The sequence below is a fragment of the Lonchura striata genome, chromosome 6 (assembly GCF_046129695.1).
Source record: "Lonchura striata isolate bLonStr1 chromosome 6, bLonStr1.mat, whole genome shotgun sequence".
Lineage (NCBI taxonomy): Eukaryota > Metazoa > Chordata > Aves > Passeriformes > Estrildidae > Lonchura > Lonchura striata.
In genome coordinates, this window is record NC_134608.1 from 51794344 (window position 1) to 51816282 (window position 21939).

General features: G+C 36.9%; 1 protein-coding gene across 4 annotated transcripts in view; it reads right to left on the reverse strand.

The window, feature by feature from the left end:
- The window catches only part of SBF2 (SET binding factor 2), a 230214-nt gene that overhangs the window by 57473 nt on the left and 150802 nt on the right, over positions 1-21939 (reverse strand). For all 4 annotated transcript variants that reach the window (XM_021529471.3, XM_021529473.3, XM_021529472.3 and 1 more), the window contains exon 17: positions 7520-7588. In XM_021529471.3, coding sequence (XP_021385146.2) covers positions 7520-7588 — 69 coding nt within the window. The remainder of the gene's footprint in view (positions 1-7519; positions 7589-21939) is intronic.

The following is a 21939-nucleotide window of genomic DNA, read 5'->3' on the forward strand; positions in this document are numbered from 1 at the left end:
CCCCCACGTAAAATAGTTTTGGAAGTGAGATATTTTCCACTACAAAGACATAAAATATATCCTACTGGCATGTATTATGTATCTATCAGAAGCAAAGTACACAAGTTAAAATCTTAAGGATCAGAGATGACTTTTGGGTGCCTGTGTTTGCAAGGGATACTGCAAAAGTACTCAATCATAACTAACAAGAATCCCCAGATTCCTGTTTTAACATGAAAAGTATGTTTGCTCTTACAAAAATAATTTACTGAACTATAATATTTATATAAAAATAAATTTTAATTGATATAATAAAACTTTTGACTGGAGGAGTGTTTGGAAATATTGACAGAACTTCGACCATTGCCTTAAAAATGCTCTTCCATGATCCCACTCATGTTCATAAACACCTGCCAAGTAACCACATTATTTTCTCTCAAAAGTCAATAAAACCCTGCTTTTAGGCCATGTCTATTAAAACTTCAGCCCTAATTAAACTACTGGTACACAGAATCACCAACAGTAATGATTACTACTATGAATAATGATGACTGTCATGAATCATGAGCAATAATGATGACTCCACAGCTTCCTTCCAATGCCTCAAACTGCCTGGCTTCAAGTATTATTACTTATTTCAAATACTTGTTGTAAGCTCTTGAGGGTAAGTTTCTTCATTTTTCTGTTTTTTAGTACAAAAGTAACACCAGCAGTTCTGGTCCACAATTAAGGCTCCTGGATTTTCCAGGAATGCAAATAATGCTCATATACACACTTGATAATGTTGGGAATGTTCCTTTGTGGTTCAGCTTCTTCCCTATTATCCATTCATTACATGATATAGCCATGTTCTTTTCAAGCAGGCAACTTAAATATGTTTCTATATTAAAGGGATTAGCTTTCTGACAATGGATAAATAAAATAATTTTAGTACTAAAAATAATGTTACTTAATACTATTTCAGTCACAAAAACATTTCCATAGACTAAGATAGTATCAGAACTGGCAGGATAGAGATACAAAAAGAAAATTAATGGAAGCAGACAAAACTCCTTGCCAAGACAATAAAGGAAGTCTTTCACGATGGGAGTTTCCTAAATTAAAGCCAGCAATTCAAGAGTGAAGAATTTTAAAGCAGAAGTGATTTTAATCCAAGCACACCAGAGTAGGATAGAAAGTTTTATAAGGAAGCACAATAACTAGGTGCAAGGATGAAAATATTTCAGTGGAGAAAGGTAACACATTACAGAAAGTCTTTCTAGCTTTCCAGGAGGCTAAAAGCATGCTGATGAGTATGAGAATTACTTGGGACAATCACAGTTGTGAAAAAACTAAAATTAAAAATCAAAATTCACATTGAATGCAAAAAAACCCACTCACTTTGCTTTTCTAAATTAACTGCATCATCCAATAGCTTTGTGCAATTCCCTGGTATTTACACAAATTCTAAAATAAACAGTAATATAATGTTGTCATTAAGTAACAGAGATAATGTTAGTACCAAATTATTCCACTGTTTTCCATAGTAGGTGGACCAATATTCTACTGATTCCAGCTGACACTGTAAAATTTGCCTGACAAAGACATAAAAATGCAATTAACTCTTCACCCATAATCACAGATTTTCCACATCAGCCTTTCATGGAGCATCTTCCCTGTGACTTCACAGCTGCTGCTACACAACAAAGAGCACATTTCAAATTATGCAGCTTCTGTTACATAATTAACATTGAATTGGGTCTCTCTTGGAAGGGGAGGGTTCATGATAATGATTAAAATACTATAAACTATTCTGAATTTCACTAGTACTGCCTCCAATCTTCAGAGAAAGCCTTCATCCATGAAGTTGGGAATCCTTCCTACACCCTCAGGTTCTGCAGTTGAGCAGTCATTTCATCAGGCATTTCAAGGAGTAAAGACTTTGTTCCACTGAGTATCTGCCATAACTGTTATTGAAACTTGGTAACCTGTTTCAGCTAGGAAAGTCCACACTCAAATTACTTTCATTTTATTATTGTGCTATGCAAAACACCACATATAATTCACTATGGAAAACATTCAAATTATTTATATTCATGAAATGAATTAACATGAAACACTTCCAGTTTCACATTTTTTTATTAATTCAACTTCTTACTTAACTCACAATTTTGTATTCTCCTTGAAGATTATAAAAAAAACCCTTGGATGAAAATCCTTTTCTTCACAAAAATGCTGCCAGGATACTTCTTAAGATGAGCTGAATAAATGTTGTGTACTATATCCAAAGATTTTAAGTTAAATTATTTACACCAAATGTTGTTCTTTTAAAAACTCTGAAAAAAGTCTCTGATTTTATGTAATTCTCTTTCATTCTCAACAAAAGTACAGGAACATGGAGTACAAATGAAAAATGGGCAGCCATGCAGATGAACGGCCCAATGATGCCATATCCTAATGATTTCAGCCAGCCCCAGTCTGCAAAGCTGCAGACTCATTTCTCTCATTGCATTTCAAGCTCTACAAAAAAATTCACATCAGTATCCAACTTAGATTTTATTTGAAATTTTGTGGTTTAGAAGCATTTTAAAAAAAGTCAATTAAAAAATCAGTTTTTCCCTCTCTCCCTCCCAAGAATTACATAATTTAGTCACATAAAAATTCTAAAGCAGTCTCCAGTTCATCTTGCTAAGACAAATGTCAGTTTGAATGTAATGCATCCAAACTATGAGACATTTTGTTGCATTTTTATTTTTGCCTAAACTAGACCAGCACTCTCCAAGCATACATCAAACCATTAAAAAAACTGACTCAGAAATTAATTATTTTCTAATTTTCTAATAAACCTGTGATTTTGAAAAATAATACTGCTCTGAATCCTGCCATTTAAAGAAATGCTTGTCTATAAATGTGGAAACCCATTCATAACATCTACACAGAAAAAAGTTTACCCTTACAATAGTGTATTTTTATTACGCCACTTCCTTTATGTAAACACTTCTGAATGCCAAACAACAGAAAATTTGCAAGTGTTACTGTTGACTATGCAATGTGGTAGAAAGGTATCATATACGTGTTAACCACAACAATTTAGTCATAAAATTTTGGAAAAGATCCCTGAGGAGTAACCAACTTGGCTATAATTTGAGCAATCAGGTTGAGAGGAGAACACAACTGCGTCTAACATTCAGTGGGTGAGAGATGCAAGAGAGGCTGAGCAGAGCGCCGAGCATCAGCTGAGCTGCCAGGGAGGGCAGATGGAGAGGTGGCCTCTGCCTGGGGCAGCGCTGGGACCCTGTGGTGGCAGCTCTGCTGCTGTGCCATTGTCCAGGACAGGCTGGAACTGGAGCCTGCCATGCTCCTGCCTGGCTGCTCTCCAGAAGGCAGCGTGGGGCTCACCACATCCTGCCAGCCTAGGAGGGAAGGCAGCGCCGTGGAGGGGACAGCGCCGCTTGCGCAAGCGCCACGCTGCTCCTCGCGAGTTCATGCAAGGAAAACATCATTAAAACAGGTCCCTTCCCCTCCTCCTCTCTTCCCACACGTAGAACAAGACCTCTTTTCCACAGCAACAAGGAATACTACATTTCCACTTTATACACTTTATCCACCAAGGAATACTACATTTCCACTTGAAACACAGAAGTGAGCACATACCAAATAAGCATGGGTCATTGGTACCATGAAAACATGGAAAAATTCTTTTATCTTCACGTATAAATACATCTTATTTATATTGTTTCAATTTTAAACAAAATTCCAACGGTATTACTAACGGTAAACTAAAACCTTTTTCTAACCCAGAAGCAAAAATTTGTTTGTTTTTGTGACATTCGCAGTACACACCAAAGTCTACTGTCACTGATGAGTCACATTTTGCTAGTAGCTTGTGTCCAATATTTAAAAATTTTAAAAAGCATAGGGACTATTTTTTCTAGCAAAATTCAATTATTACTCCAGGCCACAAATATGCAACCAGTGCTGACTTCCTGTCTATGACTTTAATCCCATCAGCTCTTACTTAGAGTGTGATCAAATCCTGCCTGATCAAGTTTCACAATAGATCACTCACCAGACTTCAGGGAGAATTCTGAAATTTCACCAGACATCCCAAGAGTTCCTAGCACGCTGTACACAGCGTGATGTTTCTTGTAATTTTAATTGGATCTGTGTAGAAATACCCTGGACTAATTTTTAAATTAGCAAAGGCATTAAGACAAGATGGGTTACATCATGGCAACTTGCTCCCCTCTTTAAATTTTCTGTTGTTTTACCAAAAATATTTTAAAATCCCTCAAGGCTAGTGCATGACACAACCATTCCAGAATCTTACCAACATCACCTCCAAGTTTTCAGTTGTGTTACTGCTCAGTTTCTTGGCTTATCTGCTGAACTCAAACAAAACCACGTCCTTCTCATTATTTATACACCTCAAATATTTTGTGACTGCACTGTGTTCAGTAAAACACAGTGGAGTTATTTGGGAAGAACAGGTAATTGTTTCATTTGTGCTCTGCTTTGTCTTGGATAAAGAAAATGAAACCTAACATTTCATGAACACAACAGTCTTTCCATAAAGGAACTGTGAAGTTGTGTAACTTCTTTATAATACTTCATTGGAAGGAAAAGGAATTACACTAACAATGAAATACTGCAACATGAAATCCCATCATGATTTCCCATCAAAATGCTACAGCAAACACAGATGGTAAAATATCAGACTGGACTGACCTGTACAGACTCTTAGAACTCTACTATACTTTTAGATTTACTACAGATTTTGTCAGGATGACTTGACTTGGAGCATTGCCTGCACAATGACACCAATGAACAGACAAATGAAACCCTGTGCCACTGTCAGATGCACAAGTCCTGTCTATTCCTGGCACTAAGAACATTGTCCAGTCTCAAAAGGGGTGGGTGAAATGAGATTTAACAGGCTGCTGGCATCAAACATGGTATTCTGAGAACAGAAACACCAATAAAAGAACTGCACTCTGCCAGGCACTGCTTCATCCTTGGGAAGCATCAACACAATCATGAGGCAGAGGTAAGTTAATTCTTCATGTTGAAGCACAAGCTCATGCCAGGTAGAATATTCACTCTAGTTTATGACACAATTTTGAAAACCTCTAGAGAAGCTGAAAGATCCTCCAAAAAGTATAATTTTGTACTCAAAAAGAATCAGTTTACTCAAAAGTATAAATTTTACTCAAACTGAACCTTAAACTGTTAATCTGAATTTTAACTAACCACTGCAAAGTTAGTGCAATAATCTTATGTTCCGAACAGCATGTCAGTTTGTGTTTAGTATGAATAGTTGTATGCCAAAATAAGTACTTTTGCCAAAGAATTGTATCTAATGGGACATACCAAAGGGGACCATCACTGAACCTGAGGATTAGATCTGGGAAAAACAAAATTCTTTTTCTATTATGCATTAACAGCTGGCTTTTGCAAGTTAATAGTCAGGTTATTTTAATTTTTAATTCAGGTCAGGCACATTAAAAAACTCATCATGCTTCTTCCACCAAGGGACTCACAGTTTCCTGAGTGTATTTTTAGAGTTAATAGTCCATGGTATTAAAAAAAGATTTTAGAGAACTTTCTGTGAGAGAAATGGTGTGAGATCTTGGTACCTCTACCAAAAAATACGAGTGTGTAGATGAAATTACTTAAATATATTTTGTATTCAATCCAGATTTTTGCTCTGCTTGATGGTGAAATCAAAACTTGTTTAAGCTTTTTTCAGAACTTCTGATAATACATTTAAAAGTCTCTTTTTGTTGTCTTTTTTTTTTTTTTTTTGCCTGCTTGATCAAACTTTACCAAGGTAGGAATCTAACCAAACTGCTCCAACACCCCAAAACACTCCCTGTACCTCTCCAGGTAATGAGCTATGTGGACTCTCTTGGCTATTCTTATAAGCAAAACTAAAAACCAGAAAATAAAAGAAAGTAGAAGTTTCTTGAAAATGTAGAATTTATGCACTAGTAAGAATAAAATAGGGAAGAGGGAAATTTCTATAGCTCATTATCTCTTCCCTCAAATTAAATATTTGTGGCAGCAGCAAATGCAAAACAACAATTCTGCTACTGAAGGACTCAAAACAGAGGGAACAGAGAAAGATAAACTTGGATCTAAAGATGGGAGAAAGTCAATTTGCTGGGATTGAAAAACTTAACATCTCACCATGCTACTTTACATAAGAGAATGAAAATATACACTCTCCCCTAAGAGCAGCTGTGGGTTATTATGTACAGCTATAAACTAAAACACATTTAAATAAAACTTTTTTACAGTTCAAGAAGAGGAAAAAACCCTGCCACTTCATGCTCCATACATGTTGTTAAGTACTAGTTTAAATAAGAAATGTCAGGAAATCTACACATTTAAGTTTGTCAAAATTGCTCTTGCTTTCAACACATGATTCAGGTTTCTATGACTGGTAAAGTTTGACATTTTTTATTCTAAAAACATGACAGAATATTTTTCTAGTTCAAAAAAAGCCAGAAATTTATTAGAACATATAATTTAAACTAAAAATGACTGACTGATCTTGTAGCCTTTTTGTTGCAGAAACCTTGGTTTCCATTCAGCTAAAACAGGGAACTTTCTGCATTTCTGGCTACTGATAAATGCCCCATGGCCTTCTGAAAGGTGGAAGGTTGCATTTTTCAATTGCTGTATTATTAATGTGCAGATAAGCTGTCACAGCCATTACTGTTTTGCGCTATCACCGTGTACCAGTTATCAATGGCTAAGCACCTATTTCCCAAACTTGGTTGTATAGCAATATTGACATTAAGCAAAGTTTATTTAATATTGCAAGCAAGTCCATATTCTGAACTTATCTCCTCAGGTATGTACATCCTAAAAAGCAGGACTAGAGCTACCCAGAACTGGTGAAAACACTACTGTATTGGGACATTGAAATACAGTCATACTACAAGAGTTCTGCTTCTGAAATGATTACTTACAAAATTTTCATTATTTATATTTTTTTTATTTACTATCATATTGTATTTTGCCACTATCAAACATTATGTACTTCCCCCCGCCTCTAAAAAAGAAACCAAAGCAAGAAAATGAAAACAAATACACAGTTAAAACAACCCAGCTACAATATCCTCCAAAACTAACTACACAGACTGGAAACTTCATTGTACTTTTGGCCAAGTACTTTATTGGCCAACTTTGCTACAGTGACCATTGTATTATATTGGCCAGTGCATGTTTAACCTGCCAAATTAAACACAGTAGAACTGCAATAAATAGTTCTTACATAGTAGCATCAGAAATTATTCTATTATTTTAGTGACTAAATATAATTCAATGGTAATTCTCTAACCAATCATATAGCCTGCATTTTGTGTATGTCTCATAATCCTAATGACCCAACATCAATAAGTGTCCTAGAGTAATGTACATATCAGTCTATTTGATGATTTCCATTGACATTAATAAGTTTTAGAATTAATCTTCCTGCCTGTCATCTCTTTCACCATTTTAATAATGTGGTGTAAAAAAATACAAAATAGCAGTGGTTGCAATAGAAACTTACCCTATAGAAGGCAGTTGTCAGGGGCAGCAATGCTGCAGCAATGTTGTATTCTTCTGAAGATGAACAATCCTGCAAGAAAAAAACAAGGAAGAAAATAAGCAAAACCATTTTATGCACTGTAATTTCATTTCTGCCTTATGGAGTCCCTCTGGCATCCTCCTGACACGTAATGGAACCTTTAATCATTTGGTATCATGTAAAGACAACACATATTTATGAGTGTGTGTATATATATACACACACACATATATATACACACATACATATCTTTCTATCTATCAAACTATTTTCTCATGATTTCTCCCAGACAGGTATTGGAGAAATATAGTGGGAAGCGACTCTTCCCACTTTAGAAATTTATTAGCCAATTTCTCATTCATATGTCAGAAATACAAATTCACTGACATAGTTTATACATAATTAGGAAAGTTTTCCTCATTTAGGAAACAATAAAAAGGTAGCTTGCTTCCATTTGGGTCAAGAGCAAACGTGACTAAAGTGGAAGTGATGTGATGACCAAAGAATTCCCTTTCAAAACGTCTACGTGAAGGAAGTGACATTTATGCAATATGAAATAATCACCTCCACAGCCTCTACAAAAGTTTGGCACAAGGTTAACTTTAAAAGAAGATGAAAACCCATTCTCTTCAAGTCTTTGAATGCCTCATTCAACAGTCAAGTGTGTCATTCATGTCTCTCTAGGCAGAAAAGGGTATGCCAAAGTAAATCAACTAGTAATTGTGCTGATGAAAGTTGTGATTTTATTACGGAAGTCTTTTAAAAGAAAGCAGAATTGGAATGTAACTTGATATTTAAAAAAACAAACTACTTGAATTTTTATGGCCATAAAAAAAAGAATAAGAAATACCCAACAAGAGTTAAAAATTATACTTTTTCAAAAAGTGATCAGGTGTTTTTTCAGCAGCTCTTTTCCATCACTAAAGAACACAATAATGCACATACTTGTACAGTTGAAAAATGTATCACCATTGTGCCCCTGGATAATCAAAGAACAACCAACATTTCTAGTTGAACAATTCATTTTAAAATTTTTAACATCATTGTTACAGTGGGCACTCTGCAACTCAAACCACTCCTACTAACAAATGCCAACATTGATATAGCTCAACTATTCCTCTGCCAGACTTTACATTTATGCCTTCAACATATCAGAGTTATCTAAAACAGAACTAGCAAAAAACTGGCACCAGCCAATTGTGATAGCAGAAATATGAAACCTGCATTATAAAACCAACAATGTATGGATTATTAGGATGTTATTTGTATTCATCTAATTTTTTGTTCTTAAATGGCTGCAGTCATGTGGATTGCAGGTTCAAAACAACAGACCAAAAAAACTCATCACAAGACTATTTTGCTTCTCATAATTTTAAAGTCTATTTCAACCTTTGTGATTTCTCAATAACAAATCCTTCATCTTCTATTGCTTTAATCAAGCTCACGTAAATGGAACAGCAATGTCCATTATAATTAAATACAGCAGCAGTTAGAAAACTGCTTACACATAAATTCTGAAAAGGGACACAACAAGTTCAGAGTTGTGAAGGTTTATTTCTGCACAGCGTTACTGAGGGTTCCAATGAGTCTAACTCTGCACAAATGCATGAATGCTAACTGTGCATGGACAACATGAGTTTGGCAAGTGCTCACACTTCATAACACACTTCCAATCTGGTAGAGGAAAACTAACAAAAATGGACACTGAAAAACTCAATAAATGTTCCAGTGATGCCTCTTGGTATTGCAAAATATATATAAAGCAAACCCAAATTAGTTTGTAAAATCTCAGAGCATAAGGCTAAAGGACACAGCCTCAGCTGCTTTCAATTTTCCATTTCTGCATTATTCCCTATTGTTATCCACATCCTTAATCCCCATTTGGAAGTTAGCATACATATTTTTAGTTCAAAATATGATAAATATTCTTACTACTTTTTCACTTAACAAGAACACTTTCCACTTAAAATTTGACTTTCCAATCTTTAGAAATGTGCAACAGCTTTCAAAGAAATACATATCTTATTTCTGTATGTGATTATTTATAACCAGGTATAAAATAATCCATCCTCAATTTTAGGTTACCTACTTAATCCCTTAGTTCAAATTATTTCAAAGAGTTCGGGCTTTTATCCAAAATATACATAAAAATATCTTTATAAAAACTGAGCAATGTATCTTCACCTAGAGAGCATTCAATACTCCAAGAGCTAACATATGTCTCAAAGATATATATCAACACCATATAAACAACACATTAGATTATTTTTCCATTCCTTCCTTCAAGTATGAAATTCTCCACATATTCCATGTTAGCAGTACATGGACTTGTAATGTGGAAGTACTATCTCTATATATTTTTTTTTCTTCTCCTCTATATGACAAGGAATACAAAATTATCTCAGTTAGGAATAAATTACAACACTGTTGTTTTAAGATGAGTGGAATTAATTAATTGTTTACCTGCATTGTAACTTCAAGACAGAATGCCATAGACAAAAGAGATGTTGCACTGAAATCTCAGCTTCTCAATTTTACAAACAAACCAAAGTACTGGAAATGTCATATATGTGTTGTAGGTAATTAATTTAGACTCCTGAAACAATGCAATCCAGCTGCCTTACATATAATGTCTTTACCAATTGTGAAAAATGCTCTTACTGTTGCTACAGAAGTAAAGAAAAATCAAATACCATAAAATAATCGAAGTTTTTCCACCTAATTTGCACAAAATGAAGCTGAAACACATATAGGGAGAAAAAATTATTTTCAGCAAATTAATCACCAAAAAAACCCAACGTCCTTTGACAGTGAAATACAGACTTCCACCATGAGATATGCAGAGTACTGCTTTGAATCCATGCCTAATTGAGTGAAAACCTGGCACATTGCTCTGGCCATACTGATCCTATATCCAGACAGTTGCTGAACTCTGTAGCAGATTGGAAACACTACAGGAATTCATGTACACTTAAAATAGCTTTGCTACACTGAATTGACAAGTGAATAAGAAATGAAAATATTTTTCCTTACATCACTTACTTCGACAACGCATGTGAATTACTTTTATACTCCAGTCAGTTTAAATATGCAGCAAAACTTTGGTGGTTCCATATTGTCATTAGATTGCAGAGCTGAGAGCTTGGAAGTTACAGATTTTGGCTGCTTGGCTGGACACATGGGGCTGATATGGGGGAGCACTGATGACTTTTGGAATCTGGTAGGTGGCTTAGGCTTCTGGTGCTGAAGGAAAGAGTCAGCTCTGCTCCTCACTCTTGGCTTCAGAACAGGCACTGCCTGGAATGCTTGCTTGGAAAACAAGGTATTGTGCACCATCATGAACTGTACATCATCATGAACTGTGCATCATCAGGAATTGTACACCACCAGGAACTGTGCACCACCACGAAGCTGAGATGCCCTCTGCAGAGTGGTCCTAGTGATGAACAGCTGGGAAAAGTCACCCCAGGAAAAGATCTCCCCTGATCTGCTCCTGGACATGCAGGTCCAAAAATGCTGTTAAATTCCCTCTGATATCCCACAAGAGCAAGCCCAAGCCAGTGAAGCACTGTGCCAGTGCACAAAAATTACCTCTCTTCCTGCATTAAACAACAACTTACACTTAGGGATTTCTGTTTTCTCTTAGTCACATGATAAAAATCTAGAAGACATGTATGGAACATCTAGATAACATTTGAGGTGGAATTTTCTTCTTAAATTCATCTTGATAGTATCTCTCATTAACTGCTACCTGATACAGTATCTTCCTGCATTAAAACCCATTCTGCTTTAGGCACTAAGCTTTTCAAACAGACATCGCATTTTTAATAATCTGCAGAAATCTGAGTATGCTAAAAACTTGGGATCCAATTTTGCCTTACATTCAGGAACACCACAAATAGACTGACTTCCCCACAGACCTGACTATCACATGAAATGACTGCAGCATGCACTGAATCCAAACTAAAAAGCTGAATATGGCAGCACTTGATCCATACCTTTTTGGCAGCACAGGAGGATGCGTGCATGCTCTGTTAAAAATGCTGCTCAACACTGCACTGTCCCTCCTGAGAATAACTGAAGTCAATTTTCAGACATACGAAGAGCATTCATCACCCTGCAGGACTAAGCTCAGAATGAATCCAGAAAAACAAAAAAAAAAAAAAAAAAAAAGGCAGAAACTTTAGGGTCAGATGTGTTTTTAAAGCACTAACCCAAGAACAGTTAAGTCAGCACATGTAACTATGTGCAGAACATCAACAAATTACAGGTGAAACATTAGTTACAAATTCAACAGATTACTTCACTGGTGTCAGGTTTTAATCCCAATTATTACAGATGTATTATGTGGGCAGGGTTTTAATGAATCACTGAATTTTTATTATTGATGCAGTTTGTATTTTGAAAATATGAACTGTCAATCCTGATGCACAAGCTACTACTTTTGTAGTAGTAAGAATTCAACAGCCCAGCTTAGAAAAATTGTTTTGTTTGCTAAAAGGAATAGAGATTCATCAGGTAGAACTGCAGTGTTATTCATAACCATACCTTAATATTAATGAGGTAATTTTTCATTTTTATTAGATAAGCTGCACAGATTTTACTCATTCATCTACAAATACAAAATTAATGCAATTGAACTATTACAAATGAGTTTTGATCAAAGAAAACATCTTCTATGTAAACTGATGCTACCATCAATGTCCTTTATATTCAATCCTTGCAGAATCAAAAATGTAAGTAAATAAACTGACAATTAATTTAGCAATATCTGATTACAGCTAATATAATTATATGCTGTCTTGAAAAACCTCAGTCCTACTTGGAATTTCCAAAATAACTTTAAAAAGTATTTAACTTAAAAGTTTTAACTTCACAGATAAAGCCATAGTTAAAATTAGTTTGTTGAAATAAATGCCAATGTGATAATAATCACTTATACTACTTTTACTAGCATCACATAATTAACTTCACAAGAAAGTCTAAATCATTATTAGACTCATAAGCAAAATTGCTTTTTTCAGTGAAAATCCATGTGCATTTACTTTTTTGCTACTATTCATATAGAGCTTTGTCTAGTGAAGTCACCATCAATGTCAGCTGCTGCTTTGCTTTACAGTGGGATCAAATTTTTCCTTTTTGTTGATAAAGGTGAAATCAAACCTTATTGAAGCAGCTACAATTTTATTAAGTGGAACACTACTGGGACCTGAAAAACAGGATGAAAAGCAGACATACTGAGAAAATCCATAGAGCTCACTACCTGTTGCCTTAACTTTTGACAGAATTATAAGAACAAATTCAAAACTTGGGAGATACGGCCCTAAGAAAATCCTCATTATTTTTAAAAATTCTTGTCTTGTTAAGAATATAAAGAGCATTTCAAAAGTATTAATTAGCAGAAACCAAATCTTCCTTCATAAATGACCCTAATACATTTCATGCGTCGCTCATTAACACAAGCTTTTAATTTTATTTTTGTTCTGCCTAATCGCTGGTGCAGGGATTCACAGTTAATAAAACCAAGACAAGGACACTCTTATTATCTGTGGTTTCCAAGTTTAGCATTGATCAGATCTCTGGGCTTTTGATAAGCAGCTTCTCATACCCTGGGCTGACAGCAGTAATTGAACACAAAGTCCAGATCACAGACTTGACCCGTACTCTGAATTCTGCCACATGTAACACCCTCTGCACCCTCTATGGCCATCACAGAGTGATGCCAGTGCAGAAGAACAGCACCCAGCCCAGGAGAATCCTCACTGATTTGTTTTGACTTTGTGGTCTTTCTGCCTCATCAGGAGCCTTTGCAAGACCATTAAATCAAGGAACTTATCCTGTCAGCAACAGGATGCAAGATATTGCAAAGCTGCCATTCCAGGCAGGAGACCCAGTTTTATTTTGGAGGTATTTTACTTCCTGAGGAGCTTCAGGTTTGTCTTCACCTGGCCTTGAATCATCATAAGTTTGCCTGCCCTTGAAGCATAGTGGTATAAGGAACAGGATTCAATCAAAGCAGTTCAGATGCAATTACACAAGCACATAGTGTCCAACGATTTTCAAGTTTCCTTTTGCTTTACTCCACACATTCACAAGCTAGCAAATACAACAAATTTTCTCTATGCAGCCCCATCCTACTCCTGATCTCACAGCAAGTGAAAACAAGAAACAACATTTCACTCAAAGAAGAGCTGTCAAGCCCCCCCAACCCCCATGCTTTCTCAATAAACACATTTCCGTCTAGGCTTGAGGTAAGTCATTTCCTCCTCCTTGTTACAAATTACATTTAGGAGATCGGGAACCTTAATTTTTATATGCATAAATTACACATTTGTCACTGTATTTTTCTGTACCCCAGAAGCCCAAAAACATGTAACTTTTTTTGCAAGATACTGATAAAAACAAGAATGCCATCCCTCGTGTCTCAGCACATCTGAGTTTCTTTAACAGAAATGCCATGCATGTTTCTGAATACTGTCATGAGGCCCATGGCAATAAAGTTCAACATACTCAGGCTGTAATCTTCTCCCAAGGAAATGGTTGGGATGCCAAGATGCCTTTTGACTTTTATTTCACAGCAGGGCTTCATTCACAGTGACTCTGTCCAAACCTTAAACTACACCAGCTGTGATACAAGGTCCTGCAGAGCAATTTGTAAAAAGTTTTGACAAACAACACTCAAATGATAGAATACATTGCAATTAATGATAAAAAAGTGATCAATATCCATTAACTGCTCAGTTGGAGGGGGTGATTAATTGATAATATATCTAGGAACTGCAGTGTACTCCTAGAGCCCTGGAAGACCGAAACACTTCAGCAGCCACTGCAAAACATTAACACAGGATACTCTGTAAACTGCTGTACAGGCAGCCTGTTTAATTGAGTTAAGGAACAACAGAGAAATGCTTAGGACATTAAAAGAACTATTAAAATAGATGCCATATTACAGTATAGTCCAGTTACATATTAACAAATCAGTTCACAAGTACACAGGACACATCCTTACTCCCAGCAGCATCTCCTCTCCTAAATTTTAAAGCAAAAACTTTCAAATATATATACACTTTCAAATATGTACAAATACATTCACCTTGCTTAATTTTACTGTTCTTTTCTAAGTTTCATGTGATTTTCCAATTTCACATACTTTTAATAAAACTGTGTCACATCATCAGAACACATTCTATACAACTTTTACAACTTAACAGGAATGAACTCCTAAAAAAATTAATCAGATGTATATGGGTATGTAAAGCGATTCACTGAAAAATCAGTTTTTCACTTTAGAAGAAAAACGTTTGGCTAGAAATGGAATTTTACATCCATCTTCTGTCGTGTAATGAGCCGACGCTCAGTTCAGAGCAGTTACCAAAAGATTTTGAGTCTAGTTCACCATGGAGAAACTGAATAGTGTCTGATGAAATGTAACTTGGAAGTAGGGCTCACTGAAAATTTTCCACTGAATAGCATGTGATAGCAAAATAATTTTTTATTTATGCTAAGAACCCTCAATGACATCATCTTAGGAAAAAGAACTTCTAATCCCCAAGGTTCTCCCCTTGGGAGACTCAGTCTCTTGCCAACTGATTTTCTGGGGAACCAGAAATAAAACCTTCTACAATAATTCAAAGGAGGCAAGGAACAGGTTTGAGGGAGCTACAGGCTGGACAGTAGGGAGCAAGTCCCCATAGACAGCATTTCCAGACACAGAAAGAACAAAAAAGTGATTTAAAACACAAAAAACCAGCTGACCAAGGAAAACATTTCATTTCTTCAATGAAATACCGAGCTGTGTATCTGAGGAAAGAACAGCCTGTGATTTGCAGGCTCCTTTGGTACCCTTGGGGACAAGCTGGGAGAGAAAGTCTGGAGGAAAGAGTAGAAAACTGACTGCACTGTCAGGCTCAAGGTTTAGCAGGCAGGTGGCTTTGAATCCTGTTTTCAGGGCCTGATACTGTGGTGAATGTTTTCATAAACAACATGGAAAATAGCATGACATGCATCTTCATCACATTTCTGACTGACATCAAATTTGGGAGAGTGGTAAATACGGTGGAGGGCAGGACTGCTGCTGACTGGCATCACAGCCTGGCAGACACAGACTGAAAGAGCCTGTGTTTACAGAGAAAGATCTGTACAAGGGACAGGGTAACTGCACATGGAAACATGAACTACATACAGACAGCACCAGGAGCCAGGTGCTGTGCCATACACATCAAACCAAGTCAAAAATCCTAAAACATTAGTCTCACAAAGAGTTACAGCAGGGGCAAAAAGAACAAAGCAATTAGAAAGTTTATGGAAATGAACCAAGAGACCTTCAGGAAAGAGCACAACTGAAAGAATCCCAAAAACGCTAAATAAATAGAAAAAGAGAAAAGAGCATGCTCAACCAGCACAGACAGAAATTATTGGCAAGAAAGCTGGTGCCAATTTTCTGTACCTATATCTATGTCCAATGCATCCCCAGGTGCCCCTGGGAACCCAAGCCCATGTTTGCCTGGCTGTAGCACTGCCCCTGGCAGAGGCATTTTCCACCAACTGCCCAAAATGGGGTCTCTTCAATACATATCTGACATCTTGCTGCAGGACAGCTTTGGGCTTTTTAAGCCAACTTTGATATTACTGAAAAGCTTTCCTACACTTTTGGCAGGGGCACCAGATGGTCTGTGCACAGCTGCACCAAAGGACAACACGAACGACACCGACCAGCTGCTCCTGGAGGAAGTTTTCTTGGATCAGCTCTGTTGGTGCAGCCCCATTTCTGGATCCATGAAACAAGTGTCAGCTGCTGGAAGAGGATATTTCTGGGATGACCTGCAATGGCTGCAGAATTTCAAGGATGACAAGTGGCGTTTTGTGGGTTTCTCGGAGGAAATTCTGACTAAAAAGGTTCTGAATCTCCAATTCAGCCAGCGAGGGCTTTTCCACTCTCAGGCACAGATGATGCACTGTATTAGCTGTGCTGGTGAACTTGACAGAACCTAAAATCCCTCGTTGCCAATTCCACTGCCAGACCTCTCTGTTCCTTAATAGGCTGGAATGTAAATCTTCAGTTATGTTTCAAAGAGTAGTGCAGTTTTAACAACATTAATGGAAGCTGTTGTAGAAATTGCTTAATCCAAAAATCAACCTTGAAACAACAACCAGAATTAGGCACACTGCACATCATGAAAAAAATCATGTTACTAGAGAAGTCATCAGAAATATCCCATTTTTCTAGAGGAAAAAAAAAAAATCCAGCGATAAAGTAATTTCAAGGATAATACAGTTCACAGAAAAGAATACTTGAAGCAAATTTGGGAAACTGAAAGACATATGTTGTGCATGATTAAGTAGCATGTTGTAGAGCATTGTCCACTTTGATTAACACATCAAATCTGTGTGATCAAGGAAGAATGTTGCTACAAAGCCTGAAAAGCCCCAGAGACTCTGAGATTTCAAGCCTGCTTGATTTAGTAAAGTGCTGCCTCCGAGACAGCATCCGTCAACGGAATATATATTCTAATACAAATATTTAAACTATGAAAAAGGAAAACATATAAAACCCAATATTTTTATTTAACTTAATGTTAAGTATTTTAAACTTTTTGATCATACTTAGCAGTGCATTGACAGCAGCCACCTCTTTCATACAGGTACAGATTTTATTATAAATCTTACACTTTTTGGTGGTTCAATGCACAGGACATGTGGGAACTGTTTATTGCAAAACATTTATTAAAATTAATTTCTTGATTATTAATGAAATGTTTGTTTTTCTAAGAATCCAAGGGAAAACAAGCATGAAGCATTTTTTTGTAAGAGATAAAGACAATGGAAGAAACACTAAAACAATTTTGAACTGGCAATTGTAGAACTTCCCTCAGAACCCTTCAGACTTAAAGTTTGCTGAATTGATACTTTTCTCTGGAATTTTTAAATGGCTTCAGGAAATAAGAAGGTTAGAATTCCATGAGGTAATTCCTCCAACTTTGGTTACAGAAGTGAAAAAGCAAACTGCCAAAACATACTATTTGGTCATCTAGCTGAAGAGGCATGTTTGGATGTCCTTAAAAAAACTCCTGTTCTCTGTAAAGACTGTTTGGCAGAGCAAACACAACCAGAGGAAAGAAGACATCCTTGAGCTTGCTGTGTGGACCAAGGAAACAGAAGTGTACTACTAGTATTGCCTTCCAGCAAAATTCTTTCTTTGGTACAAATTCTAGGAAATCTTGCTATGATCCCTTTCTTTTCCACAGCCTTCTAAATCACTGCTAGTAGCAACATCCAGCTAACTAGTCACAGAGAAAGCCTTCTTTGCCAGATTTTGGATTGCCAGCTAATCCATTTTAAAACCCTGACAAATCTTCTCCTTGGCTATCTGATCTTCCTTCCAGAAGGTTTTGTTCCAAATACCTGTTTTGTTCTTATTTCATGAAAAAAATGCAGAAAGGATAGCTCTGCTATGTAACCACAGTACATGGCAAGGAGAAGTTTAATAAAACTTCTGTATCTTGGGGTACAATGCAATACTGGTGAAGTTCCAAGTCTCAACTATAGCCATACTGTTTGAAATTCTTTCCTCACAATTCATATTTAGAGGTTTTAGAAGGATGAGCCAGCTTGCAATGGCTGGATAAAAAAAGAACGGGGAGTGAAAACAAAAACTGAGAAGTTCAAGCATTAGCAATGGCTTTGGCATCCTAAAACCAGCCTGACTCCAATTCCAGAGAACACACAAGCAAATCACCAAATGAGAGCAGAATACAATTCTGAAGATCAACAGATCATTTCTGGACAGCATGGCATTATTCAGTGCATGAATGATACACACTGTATCAGCAAGAACTATCAGCCATGTACAATAAATGTGATGACTCAAATGATACGTATTTCTTATCTGTGTCTCTTCCCAACAAGAAATATGAGTAGATATCCTGATATATTCCTTTTATCTCACCTGCAGTTCTAAGTAGCAAAGAAGTCCTCAAGCTTTCATGAAGACCTTCACTATCACAGCTGACATGAATCCCACAGTACCCCTTACCCTCTCTTTCAGTACCACACTCATGTTGATGGTCACTTTTTGTCCAAGTTCCTTATGCTGCTAAAATTTTACATCTTGTTTTTTCGTGTTTTTCAAGGACATTTAGGAGTGTGGCTCTTGGTTCAGTCCTGTGAGACATCCTGCCAGGTGCTGCTAGTCAACAACTTACTAAAAATTTCAAATACTCTTACTTACCACCCTTCTCCTTCTTCAAATCTTCTCCTATTTAGAGAAACTAAAATAATGCATTTTCTAAATGAATACACAGGGTGAGAGCTGGGTGCATCAGCATGATGCTGCTGTGTCATCTGCTGGAGCCCATTTGTGCAACGAGATGTGACTGTGATGATGCAGCCAAAATTCACCACTGCTTTAACAATAACAGAGATGCTACATACCTGATTTTGATTAAAATCTCTACAAAATACCTTATCCTTAAACTGGTTGGAATAACTAATTGATTCAATTTGATATGATTTGCTGAACTGATTTTAAATTAATCAGTTCTGATGCCCACTCTTTTCATGTACAGACTGTGTCTTGAATTTGGAAATTAGAATATTACAGAGCATTATAATGCAGACTAGGAAAAATCTTCTTCTTTCTAAAGAAGAAGTGCTGAAATTCATTGTACACTCTCTGGGCTGATTTTAAGTGCATTGTTATTGTTATTACAATTAGAGTAAGACCTAGAAAGATATTTCATTCCATATACCTGGAAGGGATAGAGAATATTACATGTCAATTGTATGGAATTTACTTATGTATAACAAAGGATTTTTATTCTTTAAAGTGATGTTTAATCTATTAACATTCCAAGTAAAGGTTTTACAAGGTGTTCAACTGACTAAAGGACTTAATTTAATCAAAAGAAGCTCCTTTTGTCCTCAAAAGTCAAATAATCTGTATAGAAAATCAAATAAATTTGTTCATTTACAAACATTGTAGGATTTCAGACTGTTAAACATGCACTTCCAGTTCCAATTCTTAACTCCCAAGTGCAGTTTTGGACTTTGGAGTTCAAGAATTAGGGGAGAGGTAGGGAAAGGGGCTTATGAGATTTGTTTGTTTTATCTAAAGACATTAGGTAAAGTAATTTTTAAATATTCGTTGGATCACTAGATACTAAAGCCTGCCCCCGTGACTGAGTACAGGGAGGGAATTACTAAAAATAATCCTCATTAAAGCATGTTTACATGGCATTTTCCGTGATTCCTAAAAGCCAATTATTTAAGTCATAATGCTGGTCTGTAATATTGAAGAAGTATGTCAACAGCTGCAAGAATTTTTTACAACATATGCAGATTGTCAAATGTTCTTTTGTTTACACCTTTATTTTATGTTCTTGTTCTAGAATGGCACACACTTGCAATTAACAGAAGAGGAGGGAGGTGTTTTACTGTAAAGAAATTGATTCTTATGCTTTTTTCCTTAGAAATCATTCTAAAATGTCACACAGTTCACTACTGTTTGTCATATTAATGCATTTGTCAAAGTTTACACAAAATATTTGACAAAACCCAGAACTGGCCTGTGTTTTATGGTATTTATCTCAGCACCACACTTCAGTTTTTGAATGCAAGCTGTCGAGATCTCAATTGTTTAAACTAAAGGTTATGCAAACATGACAGCAGCCAAATAATTAGAAGACTCTGGATATTCCATCTTCTTTATGCTTCAGAAATGACCATATCTGAAAAATAATGAGGATCTTACAGCCACCCATTAGTAATTTTTATGCAAAATTCTGTAAAATCAAGCACTTAGAAACAGAAACTTCACAAAATTCCTTCTAGAAACAACAAGCCAGTTGCCTATCTCCGTGTTTCTCCTGGTGGCCAAGGCAGCACACCTTGCAGAAATGTTTCACTGCAGCTTCTCTGCCTGGGCTTACCAGGTACTTGATGGGTGAAGAGCAGGGAAGGAAGAGCAGACACCACGTTACACAGGAATTCCTTTTCCTAAAAATAGACTGTACACAAGTGTGGCCACAGTGGCACAGTCACTGCATGAGCACAGCAAATCAGTACCATGCAATATTCTGCCACTTACTGTACATATTAAATGGACTCAGAGCAGATGAAATGCATGAACACATAATTAACAGTGTTATACACACATCCATAGGGAATGATGGACCTGTACTGTAATACACTTTATAAACATACCTAACATCTTATATAAAACCAAAATTCCGTGTGTCGCTTCCTTATTTTTATAGATATAAAAACTGTAAAAACAGGTTTTATAAAAACTGATTTCACATAGCTTGTTATATTAGCAAAGTGCCTATTTTTTTCCAACATGAAAGACTCTTTGTTTTGGTTTGTTTTTTACCACCTTTCATCAGTTTACCTCTTTCCCAGCCAGGCTGGAGAGCAACTGCACAGCAGTAGAACACAATTCCTGACCCAGACTTGTTTTATTTACAGCAGCGAGGAGCAGCATACAAACACATGTCTGCTTTTCATCACGATGACCAAAAATATTCAGAACATGGAGTTATTAGGAACATTTGGCAACCACAAGGCCACAATCAACAGTAATGATCACTTCAGAGCAGTCAGAGTTTACCATGCCAACACTCCAAGGAGCTCCATGGTTTCAGTGAGGTACCTGCATGTGAGCAAACACAGGGGAGCACATCCTGCACCAGCAGCAAATGTGAGAGGGTTGAACAGAAGGCCAGCAACAAGGAGACATCCATGAAGAATAAAGCCTGAGTAAAGCCTGCTCCAGCTGCCCAATACAACAGAGAGCCATCTGGGATGGATGGGTTTGTACCACCCTCGAAGCTGCTCAGGGAAATTCCCCTGTGAGCCCCAAAGCTGCAACCACCAGAGCAGCTGCTGGGGCCACTGCTCGTGGCAGTTCTGCTTGTTCTTGTACTCAAACACCCCACCATCATTTGATATTTTTCTATAATATTAAGCAAAGCCCCTTAAAACAAGGCTGGCCTTCCCTGGTAAGCACGTGCACATGTGTGCACATCGAGGGCAGCAGAAAGTGTGTGAGCACCACATGTTGTGGTCAGAAGCAGGAGGGAAGGAAGGGAAGCTGAAGGCAGATGCAAGAATGGACAGCATGCCATGAGACTCCCATTTCTGCTAATCCCTCTCTTTTTCTTTCCTTAAGTAACAGTCTTGTGCAATAGTTATGCAGGGCAGGTCCACGCAGAAGTCAAGATTAACCGAGGCAGGGTCTCGGAAGTCTGCAGGAAAACAGCAATTTAGGAATTTCCCTGCCACACACGAGCTCATTCCTGAACAGCACTGCTGGCACAGCCCCAGTGTGAAAAGCAGCCATGGTTTTCTGCTGCCTGGTCATCAGAAACCCATCCTTGCTAAAACCACAGAGGCATTTTGACACA